Raw genomic sequence first — 12,799 nt, 5'->3', positions numbered from 1 at the left:
AAAATCTTTTGAGCACTGTAGTAATTTGTTTCCATATATTTTACATAATATATCTGATACAAGTTTCAGGTCTTAGTCTCTTGGTTAAAGCAATGCTAGTCACTCTATAAGCAGCCTGAGAGTATTGCATTTAGGGATATGCCCATACTCTCTAATAACTAACTAAATGATAACATAACCCAGGGGTGTAACAATAGTATAACCTTGTGATCAGAACCACATAGTCTTGTCTTGCGCATGTGTGCTTCAATTTCTTTAAAGGCAGACTGAGAAAATACTTAGTAAGACGAGGCCAGCTATGAATCGTTGAGCTTTTTATTTCACAGCAAGTGCACATAAATAGCAACAGATGATCAGACACACCAAGTTCAATCAATACAACTTGTCTTCGCATAATTATACAAAATAATGAACACACCATGCTTTCTCACATCAGCAAGTCATGTTACTTCACTTGAACACTCCTCCCTGTCCTTTGTTAATGACCACAATGTATCTCCTCTAATCTCTTCCACGCCTCTGTAACCTAAGTTCCCTCTTTGTCCATTTGCATGCGCACTTTAGGTGCCCCCCCAAAGCCAAGCCCACTACTTCTACCTCCCTTATTCTTCTCTCAGCCCCTCTCTCCTCCTCTTTCTGTCACTTGGTCATTGCCACATTTCATTTCTCCCCTCTCAGGTACTTTGCCCCCTCCCTCAATTCCTATCAAGCCCAACATCAGAGATAGTTCATTTGCATTTTAACCACCTATAGTCTCAGTACTTTTTTTAACTTTGTGTGAGTGCACTTTGCTTTAAAAACCAACATTTAAAAGTAACTAGTTTTCCAAATCCTTTTTATGCATATGGCTTTTTAAATTTCCTTGTAGCTTCTTATCTCCTTCAGCTAGTAGGACAGGATGGTGTGGGTCATTGTCAATTCCATGACTACAGTCTGTTTCACTCTAATCAGTTGATAAGAGGTGGATTTAGAGTGGGGGCCTAAAGTTTTTTTGCTTTGGCTATGAATGTGGTGTCTGACTGGCTATGCTTTTCTTTCCTTTTGACGGTGACTATTCATTTGTATGTCCATATTGATGCTTCTTCCAGTGGCTTTGCCAAGAACTGAGGAAACTCACTACCAATAACACCATTCCTGGGACTTGAGATTATGGGTACAGGCTGCCATGTTCTGTAATGCTATATAAAACTTTATATTTAGCTAGTTTTGAGGAAAGAAAAATAGACCAAAAAGAAGTTATGTTAGAGTAACTACTACAGTATAGAATCTTACAGCCCAGAAGGAGGCTATTCAGCCTGTCATTCCTTTGCTGGCTCTTTGAAAGAGCTGTCCTATTTAGTCCCACACCCCAGCTTTTGCCCCATAACCTGCAAATTAGTCCTCTTCAAGTACATGTCTAATTGACTTTTGAAAGTTCCCATGGAATCTGATTCCACCATCCTTTCAGGTAGTGCTTTCCAGATCTTAACAACACTATGTGAAAAAATTTCTCCGCATTTCCACTCTATTTCTTTTGCCAATTATTTTAAATCTATGACCTCTGGTTACTGACCCACTTGCCAGAGGAAACAGTTTCTCCCTACTTACTCTATCAAAACCCCTCATTTTTGAATACCTCGATTAGGTCTCGCCTTATCCTTCTCAGCTCTAAGGAGAACAATCCCAGCTTCTCCGATCTCTCCACATAACTGAAGTCCCTCATCCCTGGTATCATTCTGGTAAACCTCCTCCGTACCCTGTCCAAAGCCCTGACATCCTTCCTGTGCTGCCCATAATTGTACACAACACTCCAGCTGAGGCCTAACCAGTGATTTGTATAGGTTTAGCATAACTTCCTTGTTTTTGTATTCAATGCCCCTATTTACAAAGCCAAATATTCCATACACTTTCTTAACCACCTTATCAACTTGCCCTGCCACCTTCAAAATGTCTGAATATACACTCCCACGTCCCTCTGCTCTTGCACCCCCCTCAAAATAGTGCTGTTTAGATTATACTGCCTTTCCATGTTGTTCCTCCCAAAGTGCATCACTTCACACTTATCTGTATTAAATTACATCTGCCATGCGTCTGCCCATTTCACCAGTCTGTCTATGTCCTCCTGAAGTCTGCTACTATCCTGCTCACTATTTACTACGTTGTCAAATTTTGTATCATCCTCAAACTTCGAAATTATACTCCCTATACCCAAGCCCAGGTCATTTATATATAACAAGAAAAGCAATGGTCCTAATACCAACCCCCAGGGGACCTCACTGCATACTTCTGTCCAGTCAGAAAAACATCCGTTAACCACTATTCTCTGCCTCCCATCCTTTAGCCAACTACGTACCCAAGTTACCACCATCCCTTTAATACCATGTGCTTCTGTTTTCCAAATGTCTGTTACGTGGTACTTTATCAAATGCCTTTTGAAAGTTGATATATACAACACCTACTACACTACCTTCATCAACCCTCTCTGTTACTTCATCAAAGAACTCAATCAAGTTAGTCAGACACGATTTGCCTTTAACAAATCCATGCTGGCTGTCCCTTATTAACCCATGCTTCTCCAAATGAGAATTAATTTTGTCCTTGACAAAGGTCTGTAGTACTTTTTTCAACTGAGAAGTTAGTCTGTAGTTACCAGGTTTATCCCTCTCCCCTTTTTTGAACAGGGGTGCAACATTTGCAATCCTCCAGTCCTCTGGCACCATTCCCATCTCCAAGGAGGATTGAAAGACTGTGGTCAGAGCTTCTGCTATTTCCACCCTAGCTTCCCTCAGCAACCTAGGATGCATCCCATCCAGACCAGGTGACTTATTAACTTTGAGTGATGCCAACCTATTTAGCACCTCCTTTCTATCTATTTTTATCCTATCCAATATCTCTACTCCCCCCCCCCCCCCCCCCCCCCCCCCTCCTCTACTGCGACATTAACTTCATCATCTTTTGGGAATGATGTGGAGATGCCGGTGATGGACTGGGGTGGACAAATGTAAGGAATCTTACAACACCAGGTTATAGTCCAACAAATTTATTTTAAAATCACAAGCTTTCGGAGATTATCTCCTTCGTCAGATGATTTTAAAATAAATTTGTTGGACTATAACCTGGTGTTGTAAGATTCCTTACATCTTTTGGGAAGACAGATGCAAAGTACTCATTCAGTACCTCAGTCATGTCCTCTGTCTCCACAAGAAGAATTACTTTTTTGTTTCTAATCGGCCCCACTATTCCTTCAACTATCCTTTTACTTTTTATATGCTTATAAAAAAGATTTTTGGGTTCCCTTTTATGTTACCCACTGATCTTTTCTCGTACTCTCTCTTTGCTCTTAAATCCTTTTTTAATTTCCCCCTGCACTCTCTGTATTCTGTACCTGACATTTGTCATAAACCTCCCTTTTCTGTTTTATTTTAACCTCTATTTCCTTTGTCATCCATCTAACTTTGGATGCCTCATCTTTTCTCCTTATGGGAATATGCTTGGTTTGTACCCGAACTATCTCTGCCTCAAAAGCCTGCCATTGCTCATTTACTGTTTTCCTGGCCAATCTTTGTTTACAGTCCACCTGTGCTAGATCCCTTCTCAAATCACTTAGCTTCTATTACATAACAAGTTAGACTAATACCAGTTCCTAGTGAAGCTACTGTAGTTCCAGTTACTTTCTGTCTCCCTGTTTTCCCTTTCCACCTTTTTTTATCACATCGACAAGTGTGGATTGATTAGGGAATGCCAGCACGGATTTGTTAAAGGCAAATCACGTTTAACTAACTTGATAGAATTTTTTGATGAGGTAACAGAGGGTAGATGAGGGCAATGCCGTTCATGTGGTGTATATGGACTTTCAAAAGGCGTTTGATGAAGTGCCGCATAATAGGCTTGTCATCAAGATTGAAGCTCGTGGAATAAAGGGGGCAGTAGCAACATGGACACAAAATTGGCTAAGGGACAGGAAGCAGAGAGTAGTGGTGAATGGTTGTTTTTCGGACTGGAGGGAGGTGTACACTGGTGTTCCCCAGGGGTCGGTACTAGAACCACTGTTTTTCTTGATATATGTTAATGACTTTGACTTGGGTGTACAGGGCACAATTTCCAAATTTGCAGATGACACAAAACTTGGAAGTGAAGTGAAAGTGAGGAGGATAGTGATCGACTTCAAGAGGATATAGACAGGCTGATGAAATGGGTGGACATGTGGCTATGGATCTGGAATGTACTGCCAAGGGGGTGGTTGAGGCAGATTCAATCATTGCTTTCAAAAGGGAACTTGATAAGTACTTGGAAGGAAAAAATTTTTTAGGGCTACGGGGATAGGGTGGCGGAGTGGGACTAGCTGGATTGCTCTTGCAAAGAAGCTGGCACGGACTCCATGGGTCGAATGGCCTTCCTTCTGTAACCTTTCTATGATGAGTGATTGGAACTTGTGTGATGGAAGCAATAACAAACAATAATACCTGGTTCCATTGTGATAAATATGAGTTCTCAAAAAATATATATTTTTCTCCCTTTAGATTGATCGTCCATTAGCCATGGCAGTGAGATTGCGCAGTGTCTTGGAACAATCTTCATACTTAATAGAAAGAACTTTCTGTTTGAAATTCCCTTTTGGATACGTTCAGCTGCCCAGGTTCAGGCTATATAGCTATTATCGAAGACATGTTCTGTGCAGACTATCGAAAAGCCAAGGTGGAAGATCACCAGACTATCGGTTGGCACCATGCTATCTAACACGGAAAGAGACAGTTCGTGTGCAACTGGTACATTACCAATCTCTACACTATATACAATTTGCAAATATAAGGAGACGGTTTTATTCCACTGCAACAAGCAGCAGTAAAGTGGCTCCCAAACAGACAGCACTGTCAGCCAAAAGACCACTTAAAGGGCCTCGGACCAAACAGCCATCAAGGACCAATCAGCCAGCACTTGCAGATGTGCAGGTAAATAAAATGTTTTAGATTATCTTGTTTACAGGTTGCTCCTTAGATTTTGTCTATCATATGGTCAGTAAAATTAAAACACCATGGGCCTGATTTTACCAGGGGTGCAGGTTGTCGGCGGGTAGGCCAGGTGAAATTAGTGGGTTGCCCGCGCGATCGTAGCAGGCAACACACTAATTGGATCCACTTACCTGCTCCTCCGGGTTTCCCGATGCTGATCTGCGCGTCGGGCGGGCTGCGCATGCGCAGTAAGATCTGTCAGCTGGAGGCGCTCTATTTAAAGGGGCAGTCCTCCACTGACAGATGCTGCCACAAACAGCAAAAATTACAGCATGGAGCAGCCCAGGGGGAAGGCTGCTCCCAGTTTAATAATGCCTCACCCCAGGTATCATTAGATGGGGTGGGGAGGACAGAGATCTTCCCCTCCGGTGGGCGGGAGGAAGCGGCCTGCCTCTGCCACCAAGAAGGCCTGGCTCAAGGTGACAGAGGGGGGTCACCTGCGCCACCAACATATCGCCCACCTGCATACAGTGCAGGAGGCGCTCCAATGACCTCAGTAGGTCAGCCACAGTGAGAACACGTAGTCTTTCCCCTACACTCCGTCTGCCACAACACTGCCCCCACCCCACACCTCCTTCGGCACTGCCAACACTACTCTGTCACATCACCCCTCATACCCACTCAAACCTCATCCTCATCTTACCTGCACCTACTCACCTCGCGAGTACTCACCCCGCCACTACCACTCAACCCAATCCTCATACAATCTCATGGCTCTATCCCATACCCACCCTCTCGTGCATCTCTCTCACGGCCAGCCTCACTCAACCTGCCACCACCTGTGCTGCAGCCACAGGGCATGCATCACATATGTGCAGTAGGAAGCGTAAGGCAAACGTGTCGTGAGCATGAAGGGGATGCACAAGGGTGTTTGAGGGTTTGTCATGGTTCTTACTTCTATTGAATTAAAGAACAACTCACATCACACATTATATTGGCACCACTACTGCCATGTCTTCGCGAGTCCTGTCCGGTTTGTGCAATAATGCCCGCTCCTGGGTATCCCTATGAGGACCCACCACTGATGCCACCCAGTGTGTCACTGCAGAGTGGGTGTAGATGTATTTGCAGGGCTCTTCTGCGCAGACGACTGAGAGACATCGGGGATGTCCCCGGTTGCAGCCTGGAAGGCTGTGGAGCAGAAGTTCGGGAGGGCAGTGGTGACTCTGACAGCGACAGGTAGGAAGATGGTGCACGGGCCAGCCAGGAGCAGCTCGGCATGAGAGAGGCTGCAGATGTCCACGGCTACATGTCGACTGACTCTGAGCCTCCGTGTGCACTGCTGCTCAGAGAGGTCCAGGAAGCTGAGCCTCGGTCTGTGGACCCTGTGGCGAGGGTAGTGCCCTCTGCGACGCATCTCTCTGCGGTAGCCCTCCCTCCTGCTGTACAGGTGGATGTGTCACAGCACTCTGTTGTGGAGCTCCACGTGTCCGAGGTGGACGGCGAGGCTGGTGATGCTGTTCGCCCTCCGAGGAGGTCATGACTGCAGCTACGGCGGCCCCCATCCGCAAGATGTACATCTGAGGGGGTCTGCAAGGTAGGTACATGTCTCCGGACCCCGGGGTAAGTGTGCAGGTTGGTGACTTCGACCATCAGGAGGAGGGTGGTGGCGGCCAAACTTTGTCCCAAGTGACAGAGCGGCCTCCTGCAATGGCTGAGGGTCTCCCCCCGCCCCCGCCCCCCCCTCCCCCCACCCCAACCTGTCTAATGGACCTTTACAGCTGCCACAGGCTGACGGCTGCAACACGTCCATTTCAACTGGGACTGTTTCCCCCAGTGTGTGAAACAGTCCCATGTTTATCCAAAATCACACACAGTCCCTTAATCAGGTCAGTTAATGACCTGAACAAGCAAAGTAAATACACTCAAGTGGCATCCCGCTGGCTTTAATTGCCTGCGGGATTCCCACCAGCGGGGGCTGCGCACGCACCCCCGCACGTCAGCGCGGAACCTGGAAGTGGGCGGGATCAAGTCGCGATCCAGTCCCGCACCTGGATTTCGGGATTTTCGGGCCCCCCCCCGCCGAGAACGCACCCGGTAGCGGGTGCTAAAACCGGGCCCCATATCCCAATAGCAATTGTGTTTGATGTCTAACCCAAGAGCAATAAGCTTGACTTCTGGGCCTAAATTTTAACGAGGTGGGATCTCAGCAGGAGGATCAATAAGCGGGTGGGAAACCCGGAAAAAATTTTCTTGCATGTTCCCGAGTGATCGCGACTCAATTCAAGCCACTTAATTCAACTTCCAGATTTTGCATCCTCAAGCTGCGCAGCAGGCGTACTGCGCACTCGTATGATGCAATTTAAAGCCCACTCTTTAAAAGGCCAATGCAACAATGCATTTTGAAGGAGAAAGGAGTAAGAAGCAGAGTGGAAAGGCAGCACCGAGGTTCTCGGACACCGCCCTGGAGATACTACTGGCTGCTGTGAGAAGCTGGAGGGAGTTGTTATACCCACCTGACAGGAGGAAGAAGTCTGGTTCTGCCGCCAAGAAGGTGTGGCTGGAGGTGGCAGAACTGGTCAGAAGCAGGAGCACGGTGCCCTGGTCATGGCTGGAATGCAGGAAGCGATTTAATGACCGAACCATGTCACGAAAAGTGAGTACAGTTACTGATTCACCTGCATTCTGTGGTGAACATTTCTCCCACACCCCCCCCTCCGCCCAGCAAAGCCTACTCCATCACATCATTCCTCACACCCACTTATGGCTCAATGTTAAGTTACCTTCACTTTCTGTGCACCTCTTCACTCCCCCCTCCCCCCCCACATTTGTGTACCCACCTCTCCCACTCACCACAATCCTGATGCAATGTGATCAGTCTGTCTGATAGTCACCCTCTGATGCATCTCATTCATTGTCAGCGTGACCCAGAGCAATGCATCCATCAGGTGACCATGTCACCCTCACTCACTCACACGTCTGTACTTTCTCCCCTTGTAGGAGAAGAGAGTGCAAAATGCAGGGGAGAAGAGTTGGATTGGAGGGGGGCCTTCATAAATCGTGACCCTTACCGAGGCAGAGAAGGCAGCCCTGGAAATTAGCTGAACGGTGGAGTGCCTGGCCGTCGGGGATGTGGAAATTGGCACCCTGCAAACGTCTGGTGACAGAACTTTAACATCCCTCACACACAACATGAATTGATGTTATCAACGATTGACCTGTTGCACACCTCAGTATGCTTATCACAACATTACTTCTGCGATGAATCTTAATATTGCTGTATGTTCTCTTCCAGGGCCATCAAGGAGTGAAGATGTGGACATGGGCGATTCCTCAGAGGAGCTCCCTGCCTCTGAGGGCGCACCTTCACATCTTAGTGAGCCATGTACCAGTGCAGATACTCACACCTTGGTGGGTCCTATTAGAGAGGTAGTTGGGTTGTCACCTGGTGAGTCACCACACAAAAGTGAGCAAGAGCAGACACTGGTGGCAGGGGCAGCGGTGGAGAGTCCGTGTAGGTGGGCACACTCCTCTCCAAGCTCTGCTCAGCTTGGCACAGATGCTGAACCCCGGGGGCCATCCTTGAATAGGTGAATGATAGAGGTACAGACACACCTTTGTGATGTCATGGAAGACTTGCCACGCCCAGTCTCCACGTTGATGCAGAGGATGGAGGAGTCCACCTCCAGCATTAGTGGACTGGTGGTAAAGGTAAGTGCGGGAATGTCTGCGATGGAGGGAATGGCAGCCTCCATTGCGCTTCATGCACGGCTGACAAGTGAGTCCATTCAGGCCCTGGCAACAGCCGTACGGACTCGAGGTGAATAACATGCTGCCGCCTTAAACAGGCAAACAGAAACATTAGCACTAGCCTTACAAGGCATCACACATGTCCTCCAAACTGTTGTCCAGCAGAGTGGCTGGAGTGATGTGGCCCTGGACCGGGAGAGGGATAATGGCAAAATGGGACATGGAAGTGGGTACTCCACTCAAATCGCCTTCACGGCTCACCCGGTGCCCCCTCTTCAATCGGTACCCACGATGCTGCCTCCCCTCCAGATGGCCGAGCCTGCCCCTGCACAGGTGCAGGTGGAGCAGTCTTTGGCGGGGCCCTCACGGGCTCCAAAACCCAGAGGTAGTAGGCCGAAAGCATCTAAGCTGTCCGGGCATGATTCTGAGCAACTTGCCACTACCTCGGCTGCAGCCGCAGGGGATGCACCATGTAGAAGCGGTAGGATGAGGAAGTCTATCGTTTTGTAATCAAGGGAATGCACGAGGGAGTCTGACTGAATGTCATGTTTTTCATTTATATTTGGTTTTGATTAAATGCACATTAAATGTTATGATTCTCACCACCACTGCCACGTCTTGCCCATTCTTGAGCCCCTTTTATGAAAACGCCCTTTCATGTGCTTCATCATCAGTGGTGAGATTTGATGCCACCCATTGGGTGTGATTACAGTGGGTGTATGTCTGGTTGTAGGACTGTTTTGTGCAACCTGGGGAGGGGGTTGTGGGTGCTGGTGTTGGTGGTCGTTCCAGTTGGTCTGAGTCCTTGACTATCGTCACTTTGCAGATCTCCCTATGAGAATCTATCAAATATGAGTGATTCCCTGGCATCACGAGCAGCCAGGTGAGATGCTGCTCTGCCGATGGTTCGCACATCACCCCCCCCCCCACTTCTCGTCTTCTTCAATGTTGATGGCAGGTGCGGCTGCTTCATGAGCGTATGGGACTTCAACCACCGGTAACTCTCTCTGTTGAGCGATGTTGTGCAGGACTTAGCACACAACTATTATTCTACACTCCCTCACTGGTGTGTACTAAAGGGCTGCACCAGAAGCACACCTTCAGCATTCCTACGGCTTGTTCATGACAGACCTAGTGGTGATGTGACTCTCGTTGTACCGCTGCTATGCCTCGCTAGTGGGATTCCTCACAGGTGTCATGAGCCACATCTGCAGGGAGTATCCCATGTCTCCAAGGAGCCAACCCTTAAATCTGCCTTGTGAGTGGAAGAGGGCCGGGATGTTAGATTCGCGCAGAATGAAGGAATCATGGCAGCTGCCAGGGAATTTGGCACACACCTGCAGAAACCTCTTCCAGTGGTCGCAAACCAGCTGCGCATTGATGGAGTGATATTCTTTTTGGTTGATAAACAGTCCTAGCTCATGTGCAGGTCCACGGATTGCAACGTGTGCAATCAATTGCGCCCTTTATCCATGGGAAGCCAGCTAGAGAGTGGAAACCCGCTGCCCTCTCAGTATGGCTGATGTCGTCGATGGGGAAGTTGACGTAGTCAGATGCCCTGGCAAACAAACCATCCGTGACCTGTCGTAAAATCTTATGAGCAGACGACTGAGAGATCCTGGTGATGTCACCGGTGGCACCCTGGAAGCTTCCAGAGGCGAAGAAGTGAAGGGCAGTGGTGACTTTAACTGCGACGGGCAATGCATGGCCACCAGGCCCATCCAGGAGCAGCTTTGCATGAAGGAGCTTGCAGATGTCTGCGACCACCTGGCAACTCAATCTGAGCCTTCATAGGCACTGCTCCTCAGAGAGGTCCAGGAAGCTCAGCCTCTGCCTGTAAACTCACTCATGAGGGTAATGCCTCCTGCGACCTCGGCCCCTCCTTTGGTCCCCTTCCTGCTCTTCTGCGGGTCCTTGTGACGCACCTCTGTGTTGTGGAGCTGCAACTCCCAGAACTGCACGCTGTGCCTGCCATGGATACTGATGTGCCTTCTCCTCAGATACATTCGTTGCACCCCCCCATCCTGACGGTGTCAATTTGAGGGGGTCCAAAATGTAAGTAAATACGTGTGAACAAAGAAATCTCAATCTAAACACACAGAACTCCCAGCCAAAGGTTTTTCTGAGAGAACTGATTGCCCAGCTGCAAAAACTCACCTTTTCTTCACGTGTCAATCACTGGTTTCAGGATCCAAACAGCTGCCGGCTGCTACTTGCCTCCGTTTCCAAGGCCATGGCAGACATGTTCAGGTAGAGTTAAAATCGTTTGTCTGCCTCAGTACACTATAATTTAATTCAAATACCTTAATTGCCCCTAAAGCTGGCAGGACTTCCAGGTTTCTGAAGCGCACACACCCAGATGCGTCTGGGTGAAACGCAGAAGTCGGCGGGTTGGAGCCGGGATTCGTTCCTGCTCCAAACGTTTAAAATTTTTACTGCCACCCACCCATTCTTCGGGGTTAAAATTTATTCCCTGGTATCAGTTGAAATTGTAACTCATCTGCACTGATTGGGTGAATTTCACCAGTTCTTGGTTGAGCCACAAGATGGAGCATTTCTCTGCAGTGAATGCATTTCAATTTGGAGAATGAATGAAGAACTGCAGACTAGACCTACTTTGCAAGTAGCACTGGCTGTTCAGATGGTGAGTGTTCATGCAATAATGTTGACTGTTGGAAAAGAGAGGGCCATGGTCCAGATTGTTTTGCTCCTGTATGAAGGAGAAATTGGTGGCAAATGACAGGATTTGGGGATCTGAAGGGGGAAGAAATATGAATAAAAAGACCAGTGAGAAATTGTTACCAACAAAAAAGGAAAAGAATAGTGTTCTCAGACATGTTCAATCACAAAGTTCAGTTGCTATTTTAATTTTTTTTTAAATGTCACTTTTTCAGTTTTCTTTACATGATTTACTTAAGGACTTTGTATTGAGTTGTTCTAAAATAAGAAATCAAATTCTGGGTTAATATTTTGATTCCTCATTGAAAACCTGAAACTGAAAATGAAAATGTCTAATTTTCTCAGCTGAAAGATTGTACTGTATTGGGTGGCTTGATCAATGATGGATGAATCAGTGCAGCTGATGCTCTGAATTTTGGCACAGGTGCAGAAAATGGCCTTTTCTGAGGGGATGAAGCCTTATGGTTGATCCACAGTGAAGATCTTAGTCTTGTTCAGATGAAAAGGGCTGGGTTGTTTATCAAGCTCCGAGTACATTTAAAAAAAACAAGCAGGAAGCTCTCATTAAACAAATCTCATTGTAAGGATTTTTATAGTCATATATTATGGGTAAAATTTTCTTTATTAGACTGAACCAATAATTGTATAAACCAAGTCAATAGCATAATTAGAAGCCAATATTCACCCAACATGTATGACATTGTTGACCGGAGGTTGCCTGTATGTATCAGCAGCTGACATCTCAGGTTACTGCAGCCCCTGGCCAACAACATTAATGTTACAAACTGGACAAAACCATACTCTTTTCCACTCTGGATGAACTCTGCACCCCCACCATTCTTCCTTTACGTTCCCAATTTCCAGAAGGGTGAATTCAAATTCAGCCCCTAATTGACATGCTGGAAAGAGGGAGTGGATTAGTCTTCTCTCTGCATTCCTCTCTTGCTTGCTCTCGCAAACTCTCTCATATCACACCCAAATCCATTGTAGAATCACATCTTTCCTTCTCTTTTGAGGCTGGGTTCACCCAATGAGATATGTGAGTGGATCCCTCAATTGCTACACCAGAATACTTTACGACTTGTGATGTTGATTTTGGGTAAACGTTGTGGACCTTTAACCTCCAGCAGGAGTCCCAATGAACATACCTTTGGATCATTATCAATGGCAGTTGCTGACACCTAAAAGCAAGTGGTACTGGGGGGGGGGGTAGTGGTACTGAATGTGAAGAATGGTACCCTTCTCTGATTTACGATGCCATTGCTTACCCTCAGTGAGTAGGTCAATTTAACCAGTGTATGCACAATATAATGGAATCAGTGGAAGAGCTTCAGTTGAATTGACATCATTTGAACATTACTGGAGGATAAATATGCATTTTACAAATTGCCGGCCAATTGAATGTGTGAGTTCAATGCTGAGCTCCTTCTCTGGGATCTTCT

The 12,799-nt window shown here is 46.9% G+C and overlaps 1 protein-coding gene across 2 annotated transcripts in view; it reads left to right on the top strand.

Moving 5' to 3' along the window:
* Positions 1-12,799, top strand: part of rmnd1 (required for meiotic nuclear division 1 homolog) — a 75,561-nt gene that overhangs the window by 2,086 nt on the left and 60,676 nt on the right. The window contains exons 2-3 of one of the 2 annotated variants that reach the window (XM_067989367.1): positions 2,661-2,797; positions 4,500-4,928. In XM_067989367.1, coding sequence (XP_067845468.1) covers positions 4,518-4,928 — 411 coding nt within the window. In that variant the 5' untranslated portion in view covers positions 2,661-2,797; positions 4,500-4,517. The remainder of the gene's footprint in view (positions 1-2,660; positions 2,798-4,499; positions 4,929-12,799) is intronic. The other variant, XM_067989366.1, reaches the window with a different exon arrangement.

The sequence above is a fragment of the Heptranchias perlo genome, chromosome 8 (assembly GCF_035084215.1).
Source record: "Heptranchias perlo isolate sHepPer1 chromosome 8, sHepPer1.hap1, whole genome shotgun sequence".
NCBI lineage: Eukaryota > Metazoa > Chordata > Chondrichthyes > Hexanchiformes > Hexanchidae > Heptranchias > Heptranchias perlo.
The sequence above is the reverse complement of the archived record's forward strand: the minus strand, read 5'-3'. Positions and strand labels throughout refer to the sequence as shown.